The sequence below is a fragment of the Oreochromis niloticus genome, linkage group LG22, assembly GCF_001858045.2.
Source record: "Oreochromis niloticus isolate F11D_XX linkage group LG22, O_niloticus_UMD_NMBU, whole genome shotgun sequence".
Lineage (NCBI taxonomy): Eukaryota > Metazoa > Chordata > Actinopteri > Cichliformes > Cichlidae > Oreochromis > Oreochromis niloticus.
In genome coordinates, this window is record NC_031985.2 from 10499583 (window position 1) to 10525154 (window position 25572).

The window sequence follows — 25572 nt, forward strand, 5'->3', positions numbered from 1 at the left end:
ACTCATCTGCCTGCGTTCCTGGGTGCTTTTGTGCTGTTAGTCTATTCTTTACATCACTTCCACTTTCCCATGTTGTAACTTAATTCTGTCATCTTCACTCTGACCCACTCATTCTATTACCCTCCGTAAGCCTGCCTTCATCTCATCTCCAAGTTATCCTGGCCAAAATGAGTTCCTCATCCAAGCATTCACCTGCTTCATCTCTGCCACCACCAGCATCTAGACTCCAAAGGGCCCTTGCCTACTTCCTGCCACTGTTAGACTCTACTCTGCTATGCAGCTCCATCTGAATAGTTTATTGCTCAAACTCAGTACTTCAATAAATCATGTTCAATTCCTTAAAATGGTCTTTATTGAAATGTCTGCTGTTCTCATTTTGTCAGTTTTTAGTGTTATTATAAATGTGGATTGGTAACGGTAACTGTGTAGGAAACTGCACTGGTGCATGATGCATGCAACCAAAATAAAGTCGTTTGTAAAGATGAGCCCGGAGTGTGCAATGGCAAGTTTGGTGTGAAATGGTCAGGTCCATCTATAAGGGCAAGGAGTGTTTCATGTATGTAAATAAGTCATCCCCTTTATTTCATTACAGTGTTCAGATTGTTAAAATATTATTTTCTTTAATTGTCACAAAATAATGTGTGCCCCAGTCTCCAGTGAAATGTAGTACTGGAAGAATGGTTATTCCTCCGTTCTACCACAAGAGGGAGTATGCCCTGAAATGAGCAGTCTACAAGGGCTAAACACAGTGGGCCACTCATTGTAATGTAGTGGGCCTAGCAAGAGTTAAGAGACTGGTTACAAAACGTGTAATACAGTATTATGTGTGGTAATTCTCATTATGTTTGTAATCATCTTTTAATCTTGATTTCATTTATTCTACTGTAAGATGTATTTGTTGAGTTTGAAATATTTCAGTCCACTGTGACGATGGACTGTGTCTGTATATTTGCAGATTGTACACCAAAGGCTGACACATTAAGCCACAAAGGTTTTATTTAAGTGTGCAACACTTCTCCTCCCCTTGTATGGTAGACAGCTGTGTGGTGCAGACTTATAAGTGGCTGTCAGTGGTGGAGAACTCATGCATTTCTCTAGATTAGGCAGATATTTGACCATAATACACAGTACCTAGCTTTGTGAAAAACCAACACAGCATATCAGCACAAAGACCTCATACCAGCTGTCATTCCAGTAGTGGATGGTTAGTGATTTGAAGTTGTTTTCCAGCCATAAGACCTGGGCACCTTAAACCATGAACTTCTGTGTATACTAAAGTATTCAAGAGTCAAATGTAACGCAGAGAGAACAATGATCCCAGGCACAGCAGCAAATCTGCAAAACGATTCTGAAAAGGAAAATAGTCAACATGTTGCAATGGCCCAGTCAAACTCCACACTTCAGCTTGTGGTACTGTGGTGAGAGATTAGTGAGCAGAGTGAGATTGATCGTCATACTGCTGCTTCTAGTACTGCTAATATACTAATACGACTAATAATAATGAGAAGTTATTGCTTCTAAAGGTGATAATCTTTGCTGCGAATCTTCTAATCTGTTAATCTGGAACAGTATAATTTGACATATTGAAGTCATCAGGACTTTTTTACTTCCGGTTTTGTTTTGTTATTTTCTGAATGAGTGTGAATCCCAGGCCCACATCACAGGTGTAGGTGTAAACAAAGGGAAGGTCTAATTGTAGGTGTCCTAGAATGGGTGAAAAGAGCAGACCATTCTGCAGATCTTCAAAAGTAATCTTACACTCAGGTGTTAGCTTAAATTTGGCCTTATGTTTATGTTTTAGTGGATTCAGCAGTTTGGAAAGTTGGGAGAAATTTTTGACAAGCTAGTGGCACAGGCAGTGTGGTAAATTTAGCCAAAATAAAGACATTGAAATTTACTCAGTAGATATTCATCATGATAAAAGAGGATCTTTGTAAACCAGTTCAACCAGGAACTCGGACATTACATACAAATGGAAGATACTTCCAGGGATGAACAGCTGGGCTGATGTTTGGTGGAGATGTTTGGGATCAAACCGAAAAAAAGACAGAATTAATAAATATCAATTGCTGAGAAGCTGCCACGACCACTTGGGACAGCTTGACCTCATAACATGGCATTTCTTTTTGTTAATGTTAATTATGATAATGTAAGAATACAAACCTGTAAGTAATGTTTTGTATTGCATTCATTTCCCTCATCTTAGAAATAATAGCACTTTCCTCAATGTTGCTTCCAGCTTTTTTTAAGTTGATAACATTTTGAGACACAAATTTGTTGTTTTAATTTAGTTTATTTTGAATTCACAGATGAAATTCATGTCAATGTCGGTTTTCCCTAATATTTAATCAATGAAAGTTAATTTGAGGCTTTACAGAGAAAAGATAAATGAAGCTTTGCATCCCTCATCTAAAAGATACAACTGCAGTTAGCTATAAGTTATCAGGAATTTCACTTTCAAAACTTTAAATGCTGACATGTTTTGCTACTAAAGCAATCCTGTGTGATACATGAATAGTATAAGTGTCAAGTTTTACATTGATAGTAAACATTTATCTGCTCTGGGTTTCATGGTCTGGAAACATTTACCACAAATGTGTAATGGAAACATTTTGTTATCTGATCATGTGACATGAGAAAAAGTCAGTCTGCTGCTTTTAGTTCAGATAAAACTTTATTAATCCCTCGGGTGGGTTACTCCGGGAAATTCAGTTCAGTTCACTTTTCGCCTCATTATTAACACTTGGTTCTATTCTTTCTTTAAATTTCACCATGTATTCTTAAAACACTAAAGGTGGCCTCAAGTTTGCTGGTACTTAAATATAACTTCCTAGTCTCACTGAAAAAAAAAAATTGTACAGAAAGCAAATTCATAGAATCAGTGGCTAATCCACGTACATGTCTTAGGATTGTGGAGGAAGAGAAAATGCAAATTTCACAGTGAAAGGCACAGGAAGGTTTGAGCCCAGAATGTTGTTGATGTGAGGCAACAGCTCTAAACACTGCACCACCCTGCCAACTAAGTTTTATGCAGGTAAAAATATTTTACTCTAGGATACATGTTTTTCTTCTATTCTGGGAAGTTTTGTTCAGACTGGTGGTTGTTTGATGATGAACACTCACATCGCACTGAATTCTGTTTTTCTTCACCTTCGTATTGATGAATTTAAAGGACTGAGAGTTCCTCGTGCTTAAATAGTTTAATTTTCCTTAAATTCAGATCAATGAAACATTTGTATTCTGTCATTTTTAGGTTACAGATGATTTGTTGGTATATTTAGCTTAAATTTATAATCTAGAGCAGGGATCGTTTACTGAGAAAAGTGTGACAGTGTTCACTGAAACCACACAGTAAATCATCTTCGTCTGCACTGTTCTTGTGTGGAAACGTGAGAGTAACATCAACAAGATGAAAGTGTTTATTGCTCAAAAATACAGCACAACTAATATATTATATTAGTTAGTTACATTATATTTATAATACATAAAGCTTGGATAAATGGTAACCAGACTCTTCCATTAAACTGAAGTTTTTGTATTTTTTTGTAAATTTTTCAAAGAAAAAATGAGGCAAACTGTTCATTTTCACAGCAGCAACACCGCCGTACACCACAACAATACTGTTAATAAAAACAAATCACCAAAATATGTTATTCAGATTTATTCAAGTATATTTTATTGTTTACTAAAAGCAAATCTAGAAGGGATATACAGTTTAGACATTAGCTTTATCAACATATTGCAACTCCAACGTCTGTATTTTTACCGAGACTCTTTTATAGGCTGACTGAATTTTAGACAACTGCATATTTACAGTGTTCAGTTATTTCTCACAAATACTTCTTTGAGGCTTTTTGCAGGATGTAAGCTTCGGATCAACAGCTCCACCTTTCCCCCCAACCCTTAAACAGCTTGGCTCATCAGGATTCTCCCTTTTTGTCCCATTCTTATTGTCTTGCTCTTTGTTGCTCCCAAAAGTCAAACTAAGAAATAAAACAGAAGTTGTTCAGTAAGAAATGATGACTTTGATTCTGGAAATAAATACAAATATTTTCACAATAATTAAACCTTGTGTTCAGCGGTGATCCACTCGTCCAAACCCGTGTGTTGTTTTTAGCTGAGTATATCAGTCCGATCCAGAACTTGTCATCAGGGTTCTTGATTTCTTTCAGTTGACTCTCCAGGAATTTCTGAAGGAATTTGTATTAAAATTATTCTGAGATGTTTCTGTTATGAGATGATGAAACAGCAGGATGTGATAAAATGCATGAGAACATGAACCTGCAGCAGTGTTTTATACCTCCTCCTCCATGCTGTCTATCTTAACCAGATCTCCTTTTTTAGCTCTACATTCATCTCTGCTCTCGTTCCAGGAGGTTTTACTGATGGAGAAATAATAGCACTTTCCTTTATGTTTCTTCCAGCCATCTTCACATTTATAACTCGTCTGATCTTTGAAGAGATTACAACAACAACTTCAGTCAGGTGGAAAACGTCATTGTTCATGTTTTCTCCTCTTTCTGTCACTCCAACAGTCAATGTTTCTTTAAGCATCATCAGAGGATAAAAATAATAAAAAAAAAATATAAAAATATAAATATAAAAAATATAAAAAATAATTGAAAATTTACTTTTTGCATCAGGACATTGTGAACATGTAGGCTGCACTGTGCTGCATGGTTTTGGTTCTATTTTGGGGCAAAAAAAGGGATCGGACTGTCATCAGTCTGATTTAAACTCATCTTCATGAGGTTTGGGAGCAGCAGGAGTCTTCTTCTGTCCTCCGTTTATATTCTAACTTCCTCTTTCTGTCAGTCCATCAATGTTTCTTTAAGCATCATCAGAGGATACAAATATGTCAAAGACAAAATTCAAAACTTACTTTTTATTTCAGGAGACTGTGGACATGTGGACTATACTGTATTGTATAGCATCTTAGCACATTTTTTTTTAAATTAATCTGTTGTTCATCAAGAATGTCTGTTTTTCAAATACTAAACAGAAATTAACAAAAGTCTTATACTACAGCCAAAACCAGCGGGGTTTGGATATTCATGTAATATCAGCTGTTATGAACGTTGTAAATTAGAGTTTAGATGTCTGAAAAAATCCAGCTTCGATCCAGCATTGCAGCTTTGGAGTTTCACATGCTTACCTTTGTGTGGGGGTTTTTTACCTCCGTGATGTCCATGCTTAAATGCTGATTTAAAAAAGTGTAAGACAAAGAAATCAGTCAACAGCAAACTAAAAGACATGTAGATTTTTGAGTTTCTTAAGTTAAAAAAAGTATTTTATGACATGAGCCCTAAAAAGTTAAAACGAGTAAACACATCCACTTGAGAAATGTTAAACAGAAAGATTATTACTTTGCCCTTATTTTATTTTTTAGAACACTATCCTTGTAAATACTATGAAAAAAAATTAAAATTGTAGCGCTCACAGGTAACACACAGAGCAATGACAGCAGCAGCCAGGAGAGCAATGACAACCAGCAGGACCGCTCTCTCTGAGAGCAGCTTCGACTTTCTGCTCAGCTCTGCTTGTTGAGGAAGCTCTGAAGAGTTAGCAAAGACAGAGATGTCACAGATATGAGAGATAAACATGTACAGATAGCTGTCACAACAACATGAGTATAGAATATACAAGGTGTGATCAAGAATTTCTGGCTCAGAAGAGTCACAAATAAGATGCTTCTTACAGCTGGCAGTTTAGAAAATAAAGCACAGTAACCTAAGTGATTTTCTGTAGCTGAAATTAGATATAAAGATTGTAGTCCTTGCATGTGGACTTTCATTAGATGCTGCAGTTTACTGGTTTTCTAAGTACCACCCAGGAAGACATGAAATAACTTTAGCTGAGAACTCCTCAACCAAACAACCTCAAACACGACGCTTCACTTCCTGTGGTTTCCAGCATTACTCCTACTTTAGCATCAGATTAGTTATCAAGAAGAGAAGAGTTATCAAGAAATGTTAAAAGAACACAAGAAGACCTCTGAGTAAATGTTTGATTTTATATTTTTAATAATTTTTTAATAATTTTTTAAATAATTTTATGATCCACTTTTGATTTTGATCCTGAAAACTCCTGTATATTTATATTTTTACTTTACTGACTCCTTAAAGTGGGATTAAACTCCTTCACTTTCTCACTTTCCTTTTTTAGGCCTTTTTTTGGCTTTATTAGCATGAGAGAGAGACAAAGACATGAGCAGGCGATTGGCAGCGGATCCCACTGAGCTAAACCAGCACTTAAATAAAAAACAAAACACAAAAATGAGACAGCTAAATATAGTATATATATTGTTACAAGTAGACGATATCCATATTAATTTTACTTCCATCATTTTAACACTGAGAGTCTGCGACGCCACTGCAAGTTTGTTAGTGAACAAATTCACGTTTTTTTCCCTTTAAGGGAAGGCTGTCCATTAAATAAAATTCTGTCCATGAAATTTCTCTGTAACCTAATAAGGATATTTATTACCTTTAGTTTATTATACTTAAGTTTTCTTTTGTTTTTTTTTTTAAAAACCCCTTTCTGTTTTTAGTACTACTGTTAATGTTTGAAGCCAGTCACGGCAGATTGCTCCCTTCTTCCGAGTTCTTCCTCGTAGAGTCTCTACTGATTGTTGGGGCTGTTCTTGTGAAACGCTGCCATATAAATAAAACTGAATGGAAATTTTATTTATCTCTTTGGTGCACACATTAACTGTAAAAATGTTACATACAATAACATACAGCAAGATTTTTGGAGAGATTCAAATTAATTGAACTTTTCCCCCTTTTTTAATTGATTCACTCCCATGTTTTGTGTCCAAAGTCAGCGCTCAGTGTGACTGAAGAACATATTTTTATTTTGTAAAAAATAAAAATAGATTTATCTGATGGCTGTTTGCTTCCTGATCGATACTGAGTGTTGTTCAAAGTTCATTCTCCTGTTAAATAAAACGTCGTCTGTACCTACCAGGCACATCTGTCGTGGACGGCTGAGTCTTTGAAATATTGACTTGGGAGAAAGTGGGATTAGCCACTGGGGAAGCTCTTTCTACAACACAAAACATGAAACCAGACTCTTAGTTTGTTTGAAATTCTTGTCTGTTGATAAATGTAATTTTAAAAATTCACTACAATGTTATACTTAAAAACCCAAGAAACTGCTATTTTGAGTTTTTTTCTAAGAAATCTTATTACTCATTAGAAAGATGAATATACAGACTCACCATTGGTCTCCCTCTTCGCTTTTATAAACCTCACATTAGAGTAAAGCACTTCTTCTTCAGGCATTTTAATGCTGTGTGTTACCATCAGTGAGACTGAAAGAGAAGTTACACAACACGCAGACATCATGAAAAACAACTTCCTGTAAAACGGAAGCAAGGGGAGGCCTTTATAAACCACAACTCCACAATATCTGACTTTTTTAATCTCATGTCATTTTCAAAAGAAATGTTTCACATCCATTTTTTGTGTGGATAAAATAAATGACATATACAAACACACTCATATGTATAAAAAACGAAGAGGTCATTGAGATGACCAGACAGAATAACTGTTCGTAAGCACAAAGAAGCTGTAAATAATTCTCTTCATCTGTAATGAATCAATCAGTGTGCAATGCTTTACTTCAAAAGTTAAGATCTTAAAGCAGGGATTTATAATTCGAAACGTCTTTTGTTATGATCTAAGATAATCTGTTGCCTCGAAGGTGTGTGTGCGTTTGTGCGTGTTGGTGGAGCTGCTGATTGGTTTGTAAAAGTTCCTGTGGCTGGATTGGATAATTGAATGGACAGCAGCATCTTAAACTCCAGTTGACAGCCACTTCTGTCCACTCCTTGTTGCGTCTACAAACAACAATGAGCCAAGCAGTTGCAAGTAGCACCAAGTAGTTGTATGAGAAGCCTGAACAGAAGTCCATTAGGGAATTTTGTGAGCTAAGTTGTGTTTCTGATATGCTGTTAGTTAAGAGTGTTTTGTAGAGAAATGTAAATACTTATCCACTGCATATAGTGTTTGTGTTGAAATCCATTTTGGTTATTGGTTAGAAACATTGGTTCAATAATTGTTTTTTGTTTTCCTTTTATTTTCGCTTAGAGAACAGTAGGGAACACTGGATACTTTTATTTGTTGACATGGCAGTGCTCACCTCCAAAGAAGATAAACTGCTGCTTAGCATCTTCAGTTGTTCTGTGTTGCTAGCCTCATGTTATGTCAAGGGTACCCCTAGACCACTAGGCAAAGTAACACTTTCCTGTTCTAGGCAAACAAATAATTTGTCATTACATAAAATGAGCTTGAAAATCTTTTAATTCTTTTTATTTAGCAAGTGTAACTGCTAAATAAAAAGCAGTTGTGGCAAAACCTGGAACAGACAGGCCAGTCCACCATTTCAGGCTTTGCCTCTCCAAAGCATGAAAAGGACACACATGCAGAAGCTGCAGTAACAACAGAGGGAGATATTTTGTTTCAAGACAACATAAAAATAATCACCGGAAAGTGATTAAACAGACATTATTAACGCATTTGTATATGAATATACATATTAGCATCTACAGGACCCGGGACTGTACTTCATACGTTTTTTTTTTTTTATTCACCAGCAAATTCTTGGCTTTAAATATATTCTCTCCCCCTGCTGGTAATGAAACTTCTGCATGCATATCCATTTCACATTTTGGGAAGGCAAAGCATTTTGAGCACACCCCACCTCCAACCCCCTCACTGTTGAAGGGGATATGAAACACCTAAAAAGGCTCATTTCCATTAAAGATCACTGCTCCCAAAAACTGACATAGGTGTTGTTTTGCCAAAAAGTGATTGTCTGCTAAAAATTTAATTCTGATGTTTTAATGTGTTTAAAAAAAAAGTTTAATAACTTTACTTATATTAGTAAATAAACGGTAGTGTAAGGGATTTATGAAGGGGTTATATATAAAATAAAGAAATGACCTGTTTTTGAAGTATCTTTGTGACTCTGTGTATTTGATGACCCATATTATCATCAATCCAGTCCTTTTTGGTCACTTCAAGTAAGTTTATAGAACTGTGATGTTATATTTGTTACAATTTCTGCTGCCCTCTTGGCTAGATCTCTCGTGAAATACACATTTTTAATGTCAATGACACTTTTTACAGGGATAAATAAAGAATATATGAAAGTCACTTTTCCAAAAACTGAGTGCATGAGCTATGTTGTGATAAGATATTCTTTGTGAGAGATATGATTGACCTATTTTTGACGGATTTGAGGTCAATAAGTCATTTATAGCAGCTTAAATTCCTGCAATAATTTTTCAAGTACCAGAAATCACTTTTGGCAAGCGATCACTTTTTGGCACTGGCACGTGAAACAAGCATTCCTCAAGCTAAAGGGTAAGGTGCTCGTAGCACCTTACACATTTGTGTCAGGGAACAAGTCCCTTGCGTGAGTGCAGCTTGAACCATGGTGTCCCAAGTGCACTGTCTCTCGATGAGGACGTGGTCTTCTGTGACCGACCCAAATGCATCAGTGGCATCATCATCATCATTGTCGTCATCGGCACCGTCGGCAGGTCACCAACAACATCAGCAACAGTAGGACCGAGGACTGTAAGACACAAAACGTGTGTCGGAAGGTGCAGCAAGTACATATGTAGGGGTTGTACTGTGCTCTACTGTCCCACGTGTGCAAGCTGGGTCTAGGCAGGTAAGCATTGTAAGTTGGTGCGTAGGTAGGTGGATAGAGAGCAAGTGGTCTCAGGGACACAGAAGAAAAAGAAGAACAACAAGAAGCTCATGGTGGGTCAGAATGACTCTTTTGTTTTGTTGCAGGTCAGACTGACCCATCTTAAAATTAAATAATCTAAATTAAGTACAAGAGCAAAACAAAAAGTCAAGGCCGCAATCAGTTGCAAAAGCACCAGAGTCTAAATGAATGTTGTCTCTGTTGTCATGAGTAAATGGACACTCCCCTGCAACGCTGCCTGTGTGTGTGTTTTCTGGAAGGCATCATGTGGTTGACTTGAGTGCTGAACTCAGTCCTGTAGCGTCTCCAAAGACAACATCCCACCCCCAACAAAACTCACACCCAAACACCCAAATAGTGATAGCACTTATACACCCACCCAAATCCATCAGGTGAATTCTGGTGTAATACACTTTTAACCTTGCAACCATGCAATTTAAACAGAGCTTTAAAGTCAACATTTGGCATTACAGCCCTGTTCTTGTGAAACGCTTTCATGTTATTTCTTTAAGTAGTCTCCAGGACCAGTTCTCCAGGCTTCTTAAAGGACATTCAAAGCTCTTCTTTATATGTTTGCTGTCGTCTGTTACTTTAAATAAATTTGGTGATTTGCAGTACAAAATGTCTAAATGGTCAAACTGACTGTAAAGTTTCATCCATTTATTTTACATTTTCAAAATTAAGTTTTTATATTTTAGCAGGTGAAAATATTTAATAATGAAATGTGTTAAAAGAATGTGAAACTATACAAGTCAAAGTTTTTGTGACCAAAGCACCATCTGTTGATGACACTCTGCAATTGCATTAAAGTGACGTATGTTCTGTGGAAAGTGCATACCAGTGGCAGTTATAGGTGGCTGTATATGTGAACAGTAAAAACAGGTTTTTTTTAAAGAAAAGAATTCAAAGTGCCGAAAAAGACATGTTACCACCCCGGGATCATGACATATGTGTTGTGCAGTGATAGTGCAGCAGAAAATGTTAGCGGTAAAATCGTGTGGATACAAGTACCAAATCAATTTTTACGACCATTCGTCATACTCTTTTCACGAAATCCATTAGTCAGGCTAAATTTCAAAATGGCAACCATCTTCAAGATGGCCACCAACCGGTAAGAACATTTAGAGACAAATTCAACAAGACTGGGCTTTGTGAATTTCTTCATGCTTAGTCTTGTAAAAGTTGAGTTTAGAAGTCTAAAAGTAATCAAAAGCTATATAAAGGTACTTTTGACTTTTTGTTATGTAGATGACCTTCCCGATGGAACCCTACCATGTATCCGGTTTTGGTATCACCACAAGGACGCCACCAGCTTGTGATATCCTGAAGATTCTTTTTTTTGTCATTTCTTCACCTTCTTCACGTTTTGCATGTAATAAGCGCATATTCTGGCCTGTGAGACTCATTTAGACACTCAGACACCCAATATCATTACAATGCAGACATATGATAGTGATTTTACATTTTCGCTCGTTTGTTCACTCTTTCCCAACATGCTTGCATTTAAACCGGGCCCCCTGTCTCTGTGTACCTGTCTGTACCACTACACTTGCTGATTACAGAACGTCCTTCTTTCATATAATGGTATGATACCCGTCTGCCTTTGTATGTGATTTGCTGTTCCCATTAAGTCCCATCCCTGTCTGCATAAATTCTCAGCAGGGTGAAGATTCGGCTCCCACATACCCACGGGCCAATAATAACCGACATATGAAATTATCTGGCAGGCCAGTGTAACATCCTCGGCCTAGGGGTAACCTGGGCATAACAAGAAATGTGACCTGGAAGAGAGGACGCTCTGCCTATTCCTAAATAAAAACCAGTTAAACCAATCAACCATTCAATCAATCAATCAATATTTATTTCTATAGCACATTTAAAAAGGAAAGTGTCCATCCAAGTGTTTCATACAAGGTAGCAAAGCAGATTACTACAAAAGGCAACTACAACAGTTACAAACAATTACAGTTACAGTAACAGTTACAGTTACATAGCACAAATGCAGACCGGGTGGAAGTCCGAACTAATTTGCTTCAAATGCTCGGTCCCCTCTAGTCTTTCGTCGGGGCCTTTGTTGCACTAAAAGCAGTTGGTAGAGGATCTGAGCGCTCTCTTATTTAAAATGTTAAAAGTATACAAAAGGATTTTAAAAACGATAGTATTTAACAGGAAGCCAGTGTAGACTGGCTAGAACAGGGGTGATGTGGTCATGCCTTCTGGAGTCAGTTATGAGGTGTGTGGCGGCATTTTGAACTAATTGCAAACGCTGGAGGAGAGAGAATTGCAGGCCCATGTACAGAGAAATGCAATAGTCTAGTCTCAAAGTAATGAAGGCATGGATAAGCTTTTCAAGGTCTTTATGTGGAATATACAGTGGCTTGCAAAAGTATTCGGCCCCGTTGAACTTTCACACATTTTGTTACATTACAGCAACAAACATGAATCAATTTTATTGGAATTCCACATGAAAGACCAATACAAAGTGGTGTACACGTGAGAAGTGGAATGAAAATCATACATGATTCCAAACATTTTTTACATATAAATAACTGAAAAGTGGGGTGTGCGTAATTATTCGGCCCCCTTTGGTCTGAGTGCAGTCAGTTGCCCATAGACATTGTCTGATGAGTGCTAATGACTAAATAGAGTGCACCTGTGTGTAATCTAATGTCAGTACAAATACAGCTGCTCTGTGACGGCCTCGGAAGTTGTCTAAGAGAATATTGGGAGCAACAACACCATGAAGTCCAAAGAACACACCAGACAGGTCAGGGATAAAGTTATTGAGAAATTTAAAGCAGCCTTAGGCTACAAAAAGATTTCCCAAGCCTTGAACATCCCACGGAGCACTGTTCAAGCCATCATTCAGAAATGGAAGGAGTATGGCACAACTGTAAACCTACCAAGACAAGGCCGTCCACCTAAACTCACAGGCCGAACAAGGAGAGCGCTGATCAGAAATGCAGCCAAGAGGCCCATGGTGACTCTGGACGAGCTGCAGAGATCTACAGCTCAGGTGGGGGAATCTGTCCATAGGACAACTATTAGTCGTGCACTGCACAAAGTTGGCCTTTTTGGAAGAGCACAAGAAGAAAGCCATTGTTAACTGGAAACCATAAGAAGTCCCGTTTGCAGTTTGCCACAAGCCATGTGGGGGACACAGCAAACATGTGGAAGAAGGTGCTCTGGTCAGATGAGACCAAAATGGAACTTTTTGGCCAAAATGCAAAACGCTATGTGTGGCAGAAAACTAACACTGCACATCACTCTGAACACACCATCCCCACTGTCAAATATGGTGGTGGCAGCATCATGCTCTGGGGGTGCTTCTCTTCAGCAGGGACAGGGAAGCTGGTCAGAGTTGATGGGAAGATGGATGGAGCCAAATACAGGGCAATCTTGGAAGAAAACCTCTTGGAGTCTGCAAAAGACTTGAGACTGGGGCGGAGGTTCACCTTCCAGCAGGACAACCACCCTAAACATAAAGCCAGGGCAACAATGGAATAGTTTAAAACAAAACATATCCATGTGTTAGAATGGCCCAGTCAAAGTCCAGATCTAAATCCAATCGAGAATCTGTGGCAAGATCTGAAATCTGCTGTTCACAAACGCTGTCCATCTAATCTGACTGAGCTGGAGCTGTTTTGCAAAGAAGAATGGGCAAGAATTTCAGTCTGTAGATGTGCAAAGCTGGTAGAGACATACCCTAAAAGACTGGCAGCTGTAACTGCAGCAAAAGGTGGTTCTACAAAGTATTGGAACAAAACAAACACCTATCCATTATATATTCTGCAAAAAAAGAGCAATAAGGATTGTAAATAAAGTAAAGTAAATAAAGCCACTTCAAAAGAACCATCAAATCCTTTTTTGAAAATTAAATTCGGTGTTCTTAAGTTTAAAGATTTGGTTGACCTCAGAACTGCTTAAATAATGTTTAATGCCGCAAAAACATCTTTGCCTCACAACTTTCAGAACTTGTGCCATTTAAAACCAAATCATCTTAATTGTCCTTATTACTGGCTGTTCAGCAAGCCAGTAATAAGGACTAATATAAAATATCAGCATTACAGTCACAGGAGTTAGTTTGTGGAAGAACTCTATAGAGGAATTTTTTTTAAAAAGTACATCAATGCATAACTTCATACCTTTTTAAAAAAAACCCAATAAATTCCATGAATATAGTGATTGAGAAGTCTCACTGTATTCTAATGAAGCCCTGTCTTCATTTTTTGTTGATTAGGGTGAGAGTAACCCAAGCTGAAAGTATTCATTAGGATATGTGTTACAGAAATACACTTTCATATTAAACATGTCCAACCAGAACTCAGTTTTTAAATATAGAATAAAGAATTTTATTTTTTTATTTTTTTTTACAAGGCACAGAGATTTACAAGTGTATTAATAACAGGGTGTATAGCCCTAAGTAAAAATGTAGTTTGCTGTTTTAGTTTGTAAACTTATATTGTTTTATGTGTGTATTTTACATGTGAGTAGACTAGGATCAAATAGTGTAAATTTCATCCTACTAGTTTTTGAGCATCTAAATTGAGTGGTACACACAGATATTCATGACCACTCAATATCTTTACTTTGGGTTTTTCTTCTGTTTACAATGCATTGTCTTGTTAGTTCAGTTATATTTACATGTTTGAAATAAAACAGTCAGTCAATCTGTTTTTGCCCATTTTTCACAAATGCTCTTATTAGGAGCTTTACAAAACATATCATACCAAGTCTTCAGGGGTTCTTCTCCTTCTTCCTCCCCCATCCTTACACAATGCTCTCCATCAGGATTTTCATTAGTCCAGTTGTCCGGCTCATGGTCAGCCCAAAAAGACAAACTATTGGATGAAGGCCGAAAAGAAATGATCACGTTAACTTCCAAACTGCATATTGTAAAAGGAAAAAAATGTTTATGACAATCAAACCTTGTGTTTAGTGGTGAGCCATCCAACCACAACCATCTGCCCTCTTCCACTGCATCTGTCAGGCCAATCCAGAACATGTCATCAAAGTCGTCCATTTTTCTATTCAGTCTGGTTTTTAGAAAAATCTGAAATGGAGATGTTTGAGTGTTATTGATACAACGCTGATCTGTGTTGAGAGAAAGTTCTCCTAAAGCACATTTTAAAATGTAAAGACGTGAAACAAATGAATAATGAATGAAATGAAGAGTATGTGATTTATACCTGCTCACACCAGTTGTCTATCTTAACCAGGTCTCCTCCTTTAGCCCTGCAGTCATCTCTGCTCTCTGTCCAGGATGATTTATTGGTGGAGAAGTAATAACACTTTCCTCCATGTTGCTCCCAGCCTTCATCACATCCACATGGCCCGTCTTTGAATAATTACAGAAAAGAGTCAAGTGTTTAGTCAAGTGGAAAAAATTGTACAATTCCAACTTTGCAGTCATTAGTGGATATCAATTTGAGAAACACAAAATCCATAACTTACTTATATTTACTTTAGGAATTTCAGGGCACGTGAGGTGCTTATTGCTGCATGATTTTACTTCTATAAAAACAAAATATAAAACATCTGATGTGTCTTTGATTTAAGAAAATGCAATCTCAAAGCAGTTTGAATGGTCCCAGAATATATTCTATTAAGTTGTGGTACTAGGAAAGATTTGTTTCCCATTTTGTTTGTTTGTGTACATTAATGTAAAACTCAGTTTAAGAGGCTCCTGTCAGTCTGCTACTGTCATCAGTATAAAGAGGAATTCACACAGGAAGAGACTAGCAGCTATGCAGAAATGAGAAATCACATGTTTGGTATGGGGCTAGAAGTTAAATATATCTCAACTTTGAAATGAGCAACTAAAGCAACAACCAATGGCAGCAAAATATACAGCTTAAAGACATGATGATATGCACTTAAATGCTTCTCTTACTTTAGTCTCACACTGCCCTAACAATGCCAAATAAGAAGTAGCACTAATGCTAGTTCCTCAAACAATAGTTAGGTTGAATACTATTTTCAGGGCAGCTGAATGAGACTGAATCTTTTAGAGTTTCTCTCACCTGTGAGAGTTTTCCTCAAAGCTGCATTCTCTTCATTCAGTGTTTGGAGATTTTTTCTGCTAAGCCAGTTTTCAACAGCTGATTTCATAACAAGAGAAAAGTAGTTAGAGTAACACTTTTTGGTTTCACTAAAATGGGACAAAGATTTTTCCTTACAGATCTTTTCACGACAAGATTTTAAAACAATGCCTTTGAAGTAAAAAAAAATGAAGGGAAAACATATAAAACTTATATATACACCTGTGCACACAATAGCTAAAACAGTTCATGAAAAAAAAGTCTGTCCCTTTTGGTTTATTTGTCTTGGTTTCAGATGTGTGTGTTGTTCGGTTCAGGACATACGCAAAAAAGCCTTTCACCAGTAACCCAAATGAAGGGCAGAAAGGTCGAGTGCCTACTGCAGCAACCAAGTCATGGAAAAAATGAAAAACGGTAAAGACAAAGCAGCTCCAGCAATAGAGGATGATCAATGTCTCCAGTTTTACTGTACCCTAACCTAACTTTAACATAAGAATTTCACAATGACGTGCCCCATGCCAGACTGTTTCATTCTTTCAGTTTTGCATAACTACATGGCATGTCCTTGAGAAAAACATGCATTTTAAACACTGTAAATGGTATATAAATGGCTTCTTATATAGCACTTTTCTACTCTGAGCACTCAAAGCACTTTACACAACTTCCCTCATTCATCCATTCATGCAAGCACATTTTTTTTTGGCAAGCAGACTGGAGGGATCAAACCACCAACCTTACGATTAGCAGATGACCTGTATACATGACCTGATATATATTACCTGATACCAACAGGTTTCCCAAATCGAACCAAAGCTCGTGACATGAATCGAGCCACAGATTTTGTGAAACATTCCACCCCTACTGCACACACAAAAAAACTTACAGAGACGGTAAATAACAATGACAGCTGCTGCCAGGAGAACACAGAAAGCGAACAGGGCCATTCTCTCTGAGGTGACCTTTGACCCTCTGGTTGATTTTGCATGTTGAGCGTCAGGAGCTTCATCTGTTGAATCACATAAAGAAGAGAGAAAGTGGACACATAATAAATGGCTCTAACAAAGTCTACGTAGTGTAGTTAAGGGCAAATACAGGAACATTTAACTGTTTACGAATGTTCAACCTTTGTCTGGTAAAGGCTGGTTTGTCTGGTTCATCAAGCTGCCAACTCTGAGAACCACAGTTACATTAGACAAGACACAGGAAACATCACACACCCATATAACAACATGTTGAAATGTGACACATTTTCATGGTCAGACCCTCATTTTAATTCTGACTTGAAGTCTAGTTTTATATATTAAGTTAGTTTATATATCAGTGTGGGTTTATTCCAGTTAACTTCAAACTGCTGGTTCTACTCTTCTCCTTTCTGTTGAATTAACATAATATTCTTACCCTCTGTGCAGCTCTGTGGACTGCTCATCTTGCAGTCTCCAAGGTTCTGACTTCAGAATTAGTCCAGATGTCTCTAAATCACAAAATCTAAATAACAAAAACTAAAACTATTTGTGCTTTTCTCATTTTTGTGATTTTTTTTTTAGATTTAGTTACATTTAAATGACAGATTAGCAATGAGACTCACCATAAATGTTTCCTTGTCCTCGCCTTAGCCTTTTAAAAAGGAAATGCTAAAAAAACCCAACTTCATGTTATCAAAAACAGCTTCCTGTGAATTAAAGAAGAAGGAGGAGACTTCAACTACAGTTCGTACTGTATGAGTAACTGTTTTCATTTTGACTGAGGCAAAGTTTTCTTGTGTGTGGAAATGCTGCACCCATGTTTGCCATCACTGAATATTTTATTCATGTGCATTTGTTTGTGATTAAAAAACACATTGTTTTTAATGCTGTTTATTATTTTAACTCTTTTATTATTTGATGTCTATGTTTGAGTTCCTTCATTTTCCCTGATGAAATAATGATTAATTTTCAGTATTTTTTAAATTAATTTCATTTATTTTGCCATCTGTCTTGGTTGGTGAGAGGAAAATGACCAGACAGCATTCCTCCCTGTCCAAGATGTGTGTCTCTGCAGTCTATTTACACCTACAGGACAGTGGACACTCTTTCAAGGATGAGGATGTACACGTCTTGGACAGGGAGGAACGCTGGTTTGAGCGCGGAGTCATGGAGGCCATTTACATGAAAAGGGAAAGACCATCTCTGAATCGAGGAGGAGGCCGAATGGTGCATCATTCGCCATCTTACAACGCTGTGATTGCAGCCATTCCCGAACTCTCTGTGAATGGGACTCATGGCCATTGATCAGTGGTTGTTGATCAATGGTCATGAGAATTTGCATAATTAAGATTAAGGAACTGACCTCCCAGCCCATTGTTCCCTCAGTGGGCTGGTTTCAGTCATTATGCAAATGTACTGTTTATAAGTTTTGGGGAAACCTGCAGTCAGCTGAGGCTGAAGAAGTCACTTGGATGATTGACGAAACGTTTCTCCCACAAAACGCTACGTCCAGATGAACAGAATCAACTTTTGGAGATTTACTTTCCTGGATGATTGAGAATGCATGAAGAAGATTATGTATGAATGATTTTCCCTGGGTTGTGTGAAATCCCAGAAAAAAATAAACTCATACAAAATGAATCGGTGCACTAAGGTGTAGGTCTGTTAGGTTATGTTGTGGTGATTCTCGGATTAGGGGATGGGTGTTGACACTGGAGTGCAAAATTAGCACCAATGGAAGATAGACATGAAAAGGTCAAAGGGAGGGAGTGTTCAGGGCACCAAACAGGCTAGGACCGCTGTGATCATGTGACTCAGATAAAGACATGAGAAAAAGTCAGTGCTGCTTTTTGCCTCATTATTAACATGTGACTGTTCTAATCTTTCTTTAAATTTCAGAATGTATTCTTAAAACACTAAAAGGCCCTCCAATTTGCTGGCGTATAAATAAAACTTGCTAGTCTCACTGTCAAAAAAAAAAATATAAAGAAATCAAATTCATGAATCAATGGTTAACCTGTGTACATGTCTTAGGATTGTGGAGGCAGAGAAAATGCAAAATTCACAGTGAGAGCCACAGGAAAGTTTGAACCCAGAACGCTCTTGATGTGAGGCAACAGCGCTAAACACTGCACCACCCTGCCAACTAAGTTTCATGCAGGTAAAAATATTTTACTCCAGGATACATGTTTTTCTTCTATTCTGGGAAGTTTTGTTCACACTGGTGGTTGTTTGATGATGAACACTCACGTCTCACTGAAGCTCTGTTTTTCGTCACCTTCGTGTTGATGAATTTAAAGGACAGAGTTCCTCGTGCTTAAATAGTTTAATTTTACTTAAATTCAGATCAATGAAACATTTGTATTCTGTCATTTTTAGGTTACAGATAATTTGTTGGTCAATAAGCTGATATCTTTTAGACATCTGGTATATTTAGCTTAAATTTATAATCTAGAGCAGGAATCTTTTACTGAGAAAAGTATGAGACTGTCCCCTGAAACCACATAGTACATAATCTTCGTCTGCACTGTTCTTGTGTGGAAAAATGTGTGAAAGTAACATCAACAAGAAGTCAACAGACTGAAAGTGTTTATTACTCAAAAACACAGCACATCTAATATATGATGTTAGTTAGTTACACTATATTTATAAAAACATAAAGCTTGGATCAATGGTAACCAGACTCTTCCGTTTTTGAGTTTTTGTATTTTTGTTAAATTTTTCAAAGAAAAAATGAGGCAAACTGTACATTTTCACAGCAGCAACACCGCCGTACACCACAACAATACTGTTAATAAAAACAAATCACCAAAACATGTTATTCAGATTTATTCAAGTATATTTTATTTTTTACTAAAAGCAAATCTAGAAGGGATATACAGTTTAGACATTAGCTTTATAAACATATCGCAACTCCAACGTCTGTATCTTTACCGAGACTCTTTTATAGGCTGACTGAATTTTAGACAACTGCATATTTACAGTGTTCAGTTATTTCTCACAAATACTTCTTTGAGGCTTTTTGCAGGATGTAAGCTTCAGATCAATAGCTCCACCTTTCCCCCCAACCCTTAAACAGCTTGGCTCATCGGGATTCTCCCTTTTTGTCCCATTCTTATTGTCTTGCTCTTTGTTGCTCCCAAAAGTCAAACTAAGAAATAAAACAGAAGTTGTTCAGTAAAAAATGATGACTTTGATTCTGGAAATAAATACAAATATTTTTACAAGAATTAAACCTTTTGTTCAGCGGTGATCCGTCCGTCCAAACCCATGTGTTGTTTTTAGCTGAGTATATCAGTCCGATCCAGAACTTGTCATCAGAGTTCTTGATTTCTTTCAGCTTATTTTCCAGGAATTTCTGAAGGAATTTGTATTAAAGTTATTCTGAGTTGTTTCAGTTATGTGATAATGAAACAGAAAAATGTTATCAAATATGTAAGAACATGAACATGCAGTGGTGTTTTATACCTGCTCCTCCCTGCTCTCTATCTTAACCAGGTCTCCTTTTTTAGCTCTACATTCATCTCTGCTCTCGTTCCAGAAGCTTTTACCGATGGAGAAATAATAGCACTTTCCTCCATGTTTCTTCCAGCCATCTTCACATTTATAGGACTGTTTATCTTTGAGGAGATTACAACAAAGACTTCAGTCAGGTGGAAGAAATCACTGTAAATATGTGTGTGCTTTGAAGGCAGCAGGGGGCTCCCTCTGTCCAGCAGTTACACTCCAACTTAACGTTTCAGCATTTCTTTAATCATCATCATCATCATAGGGTTTAAAAGTGTCAAATACAATTACACCTTTCTTAGTTTTACTTCAAGAGGATCCCAGAACACATTTAAAAAATGTTTCATAAAATCATTTGTCAAGGGTTGGATATTACCGTAGCATCGGTTTTGTGTGCTCAGTTTGAATTATAAAGGTCATAAATATTTGAAGTTTTAAAAAGTGTACTGGCCTTAGATACTCACCTCTGAACCTTTTGTTTTCAGCTTCACATTTGACTTCCAGGTTTTTGATAATCTGAACTGATGTTAAAAAAAAAGAAAAAGTAGAAAACAATGAAAACTATTTCTTTATTTCATTTTTATCACCTACTTATTTATTTTGAAAAATACAAACACATACTCACTGGTAACACCAAGACCAATAACAGCAGCTACCAGGAGAACACTGAGAACCAGCAGGGCTACTCTCTCTGTGGTGATCTTTGACCCTTTAGAAGACGCTGCTTGTTGAGAATTCTCTAAAGAGGTGAAAGAAGCAGAGATGAAAGATATCTGTAAAAATGTGGGGAGTTTTTGAATGCAACATCCTGTTTACAGATTTTAGTTGTGTTTGTTCTAATTAAATTGCTGTGTTTATACTAAACATGTTCACCTAAAAACAAATCTGATGAAATCAAGATAAAAAATCAGTTTATCAGTTATGGAAGTTACTTAGATATAAGGGTTTACAGCAATGGTCCAAGTGCCTCAAGACAGCAGTCTTGGACCATTCCTGTACACCGTTTTTAGAACTGTTGAGCTACTGATTTACTTGGAATCCCTGGATGTGTTGCTGGATGGTGTCTCATCTGGGTTCCACATTGCTGATCTGATCTATCAGATCTATGGTCATTCATAGATCATATGGAGCTTCATGGTTTAGTGGTTTACATATTTGCCTAGCATGCGAAAGGTCTATTGTTCAGGGCAGAGAAGATAAGATAAGATAACCTTTATTAGTCCCACACGTGGGAAATTTGTTTTGTCACAGCAGAAAGTGGACAGTGCAAAGTTATATAGCAAAAATTAGAATACAATAAGAATAATATACTGTACACAACTGTATAGAATAGAATAGAATAAAATTAAATACTATATAAAATATACAATAGGATAAAAATAGAGTACAAATGCTATATACAACTGAGTAAAAATACTCCGTGGGTGCCGCAGCCTGCCACTGAAGGAGCTGCTAAGCTCAAACATACAGTGTGCTGGGAGCATCTAGCACCTCTGGCAGAACCTTAACAGCACTCTCAGGGAGGCTGAGGTTAGCAGAGATGGGCAGTAAAATGCTAAAAGTAATGCATTACTGTAATCCATTTAAATTTTCAAGTAAAGTAAGGGATTACTATTGCAAAAAAGTAATTAAATTGGTGTTACTTTACCGTAAGCATGCTGAATCTTTGATTTTATTTATTTTTTGCTGTGTTTTACTTGCATCTATTTGAAAGTGCTAGCGTAAACACAAAAAATTATTTTATTTTTGTGGTGGGGTGTGGTCTGCGGTGCCGTGCAGGGAGGGCGGACGCACCTGCACGGCATCCTTAATTACGCCCGCCTAGTTAAAAACACGGGGACTCAGGGGTTGGGGGTGTTGTGGTATGACAAATATTGAATAAAATGGCTCAAACGTATGATCCCTGGACCCACCGTGTCTCATTCACACCACAATTTTATATGCTGGAATATGCAGAAATTTGGTTTAAATGTTAAACAAATTTCTTCAAGTCAAAGACTGTTGTACATAATTTAATGTTTGCTTGATGTAATGTATATAAAGTTAAAAGATTAAAACTAATAAAAGACTTTTCATTTTATTCAATTTTAAATGATTGCTTATGCATAAAAAGTAGATCTGGGCTGAAAGGTTTATTGTTATTTATTATTATTATGTATTCAGGTTGTTTATCATGTTTTCATAACTAAGTAACTGAACAGCTCCTTCAGTGGCAGGCTGCAGCACCCATCAGAGATTCCCCAGGTCTTCTTCCTACTGCTGTCAGATTCCACAACAAAGACTTCACAGCTGAGCAAACACACACATCCACACATGTGCAATAACACTCAATGTTATTTTTTTTTTCTGTCAACGTAGTATTTTATTCTGTTGTACATAGTTTTTTATTCTATTGCATATAGTATTTTATTATATTGCATATGGTATCTTATTCTTATTATCTTATCCCACTCCACTGGTTTTGCACTGTTCCTTTCCATGTCTTCCCAATCTGTCACGTGTTCTCACCAGCCCATCATGTTCTCTGTATTTTTCTTCTTAGTTATGTCCGTGTTAGTTATGTCCCATCTCCTGTTTCTATTTCCCTGATGTTATGTCAAGCCAGTGTGTCTTAGGTGGGTGCCTCTCTGCTTCCTGTTTTATTTTGACAGTCTTGTGTTCCATGTTTAATGTGTTTAGTTTGAAGTATTTAGTTTTCCCAGTTTAGTTCTAGTTAGTTTCCGCTTAAGTTTCTTTTATGCCTTTGTTTTTTTATAATCTGCAGCATTCAATAAACGGCTCGCCTTTTGTTAAATTATACTTTTGTTGCCAAGTGTCTGCATTCGGGTCCTCCTCCTCCACACAGTCTGCCAGCACACACCTTGACAGGCAGCCTGTATGAATGATGTGTCATGCAGCTGCAAAAGAACTCTTACTGTAAAGGTGACTTAAGAACTGCTCACAAATATGATTTCAGCATAAGACTGTACTTCCTTTCATCGCCAACACTTCCCACACTTCCCTAGTGTGAAGCGGACACATACTTCTGTGACTCCTGAATTAACATGAAGTGACAACCCTTCAGAGGTACATCTTTTAAAAAAAGTTAACATAATTTTCAGTAAAAAATGCCACTGCCTACAAAATGCTTCTTGATACATTGTTTTTTCCCCCAACACCACAGAAAAGTGTGGAAAAAAAGGATGTGTATAAAAAGTACTTCAAATAGTTTCCAAATCTAGAGCAATCGTGTGATTTGCCTCATGACTGACACTGACTGGTGGAGTTTTTGCCTGTTTTTCCTTTTACCTACCAGGCTCTGTTGTGGATGGCTGAGTCTTTGAAATCTTGACTTCTGAGTAAGTGTCAGCTGAAACATGTAAGACAAAACACTAAACCAGAGTCCTGCTCAGTGTCATGTAAATGTCTCCTCACTGCTAATAAGCCATTCAAATCACACTCAAACATCATTAAACAGAAATCACTGTTGAGATTTTTCTTCAAAATCATTTATACCACTCATAGATAAATAGACTGACCGATGGAGTCACTCCTCACTTTAAACTTTACAGCAGAGTACAGTACTTCAGCTTCAGGCATGGTTACTGTCAGTGAGTCTGAAAGAGATGTTTCACAAGATGCAGAAAACATGAAAACAAACTTTTGTTAAACAGAAGAATGGGGAGGACTTTATAGGCCACTGTGTCATGGCTGTGGTGGCCTCTAGAGCTGCTGGCCCTCTTGTTTTCTCTTTTCTACTTGCACTATAACATAGATGTAAGAAAAACCGAGCAATGATTATTTGTGGCAAAGAAGTTAATTACATTCACATCACCCTTTTAAACTGTAAATACTAATTTTTTTTAATGGATTAAATACACTTACCGGTTGGGCTGCCAGCTGTCCCGTTTTAGCCGGGACATCCCATGTACTGAGCAAAACTGGTTCGTCCTTTATTCTACCTTAAATGTCATGTATATTAACCTTTACCTGCAATGTCACATACAGTGCATATTTACACTATGCCCAGCTGGTTGTGCATTGCGCTTCTGACACGCCAGAGAGCCCTTTATTTATCCGTTAAAAATTTTGCAACCCTACTTATTGACCACTTCAATAGGTACACCAGTTGAACTGCTCGTTAATCCAGATATCTAATCAATGAAGCAAATGGCAGCAACTCAATACATTTAGCCTTGAAGACATGGTCAAGAAGACCTGCTAAAGTTCAAACAAAGACTGTGAATGTAAAAGAAAGGTGATTAAAGTGACTTTGAACCTGGCATGGTTGTTGGTGCGATACAGACTGGTCTTTTCAAAGGTTTACAGAGAATGATTCCAATAAGTGAGCTCTCTTGGTAAAAATACCTTTTTTAAAGCTACAGGCAAGACGTTAATGGCTAGAATGTAAGTAACTGAAATAACCAGTCTTTGCAACAAAGGTATGCAGAAGAGCATCTGTGAATGTCAAAGCGTAAACCAGATGGGCTACAACAGGTAACCACGTGAAAGCATAGCTCAGTCCTCTGTTTTTTGTCAGGTATGGCTATGTGGCAGGCAAAGCAGGACCCAAATGCAGGGCTTTGAGTCAATGGGGAATAGACTGAGGAAGGCACTTTATTGGTGTAGCTTGAAAGCTAAAAAAAACCAAAAACTCACACGAGGCGGAAACTTGAACTGAGAGACTAGGAAACAAAGAAACTAATGGATAACTCAATTAAACATCACATGAGAGGACTGCAAGCAGAGGAAGACAGAAGACTTAAATACACACAAGACAACAAAGGTGGCATGGTAAACAGGAGGGAACATAGCTGTTTCTTGTTCAATAGCTTCTCTCATTCTCCTGCTCAAAATCATGTTCACGTGCCTCGTGTCATAGTTATCATAGTTGTCATAGTTGAGTCAAAGTTCCTCAGTCTCGTCTCAGTTGTCATAGTTATTTAGTTTTCCCAGTTTAGGTTTTCAGTTAGCTCTCGCCCCTGTTTGCCTTCGTTTGAGTTTTGTGTTCATGTTTACCAGCCAAAATAAACAGCTCACTTTTGTTTAACCCCTGTTTCGCCTCCCTTCGTGACTGCAATTGGGTCCACTTTTTCACATCCTCGCACAGTCATCTCCCGCTGACTGTAACAGAACTATGACACTTTTATCAAGGCTAAAAGTGTTGTAGTTGTGTGTGGGGGGTACTTGAGTACAAACTGAGCATCATTTAAACAGCACAACTTACTTGAGTAAGTAACCATCTTTTGATGCACAGCCGCTCAAATTATCTCAAACTAGTTTCTTGAACAGTGAGCATCTAAAGGCTCACAATCGTCACATCTTTAATCAGAACTACAGAAACATGTAAGAAAGAAAGC

At 37.4% G+C, this 25572-nt stretch overlaps 3 protein-coding genes across 3 annotated transcripts; all 3 read right to left on the bottom strand.

Annotated features, from left to right (window-relative positions):
- Nucleotides 1-3282: 3282 nt before the first annotated feature.
- On the bottom strand, nt 3283-7286 carry LOC102081868 (natural killer cells antigen CD94). The gene is made up of 7 exons (XM_005459109.4): nt 7223-7286; nt 6967-7047; nt 5441-5554; nt 5156-5200; nt 4301-4452; nt 4069-4190; nt 3283-3983 (listed from the first exon to the last, which is right to left on the bottom strand). Exons 1-7 carry the CDS (start codon nt 7284-7286, stop codon nt 3824-3826), a joined length of 738 nt encoding a protein of 245 aa, XP_005459166.2. The 3' UTR covers nt 3283-3823.
- Nucleotides 7287-13875: 6589 nt separating this feature from the next.
- On the bottom strand, nt 13876-17366 carry LOC102081644 (hepatic lectin). Its single transcript, XM_025902500.1, has 9 exons — nt 17350-17366; nt 17163-17235; nt 16888-16934; nt 16648-16770; nt 15747-15824; nt 15178-15237; nt 14913-15061; nt 14652-14776; nt 13876-14564 (listed from the first exon to the last, which is right to left on the bottom strand). Exons 3-9 carry the CDS (start codon nt 16919-16921, stop codon nt 14390-14392), a joined length of 744 nt encoding a protein of 247 aa, XP_025758285.1. The 5' UTR covers nt 16922-16934; nt 17163-17235; nt 17350-17366; the 3' UTR covers nt 13876-14389.
- Nucleotides 17367-19394: 2028 nt separating this feature from the next.
- LOC106098942 (natural killer cells antigen CD94-like) lies at nt 19395-23812 on the bottom strand. The gene is made up of 7 exons (XM_019367287.1): nt 23752-23812; nt 23526-23582; nt 20859-20972; nt 20698-20754; nt 20195-20346; nt 19963-20084; nt 19395-19877 (listed from the first exon to the last, which is right to left on the bottom strand). Exons 1-7 carry the CDS (start codon nt 23810-23812, stop codon nt 19718-19720), a joined length of 723 nt encoding a protein of 240 aa, XP_019222832.1. The 3' UTR covers nt 19395-19717.
- Nucleotides 23813-25572: the final 1760 nt, after the last annotated feature.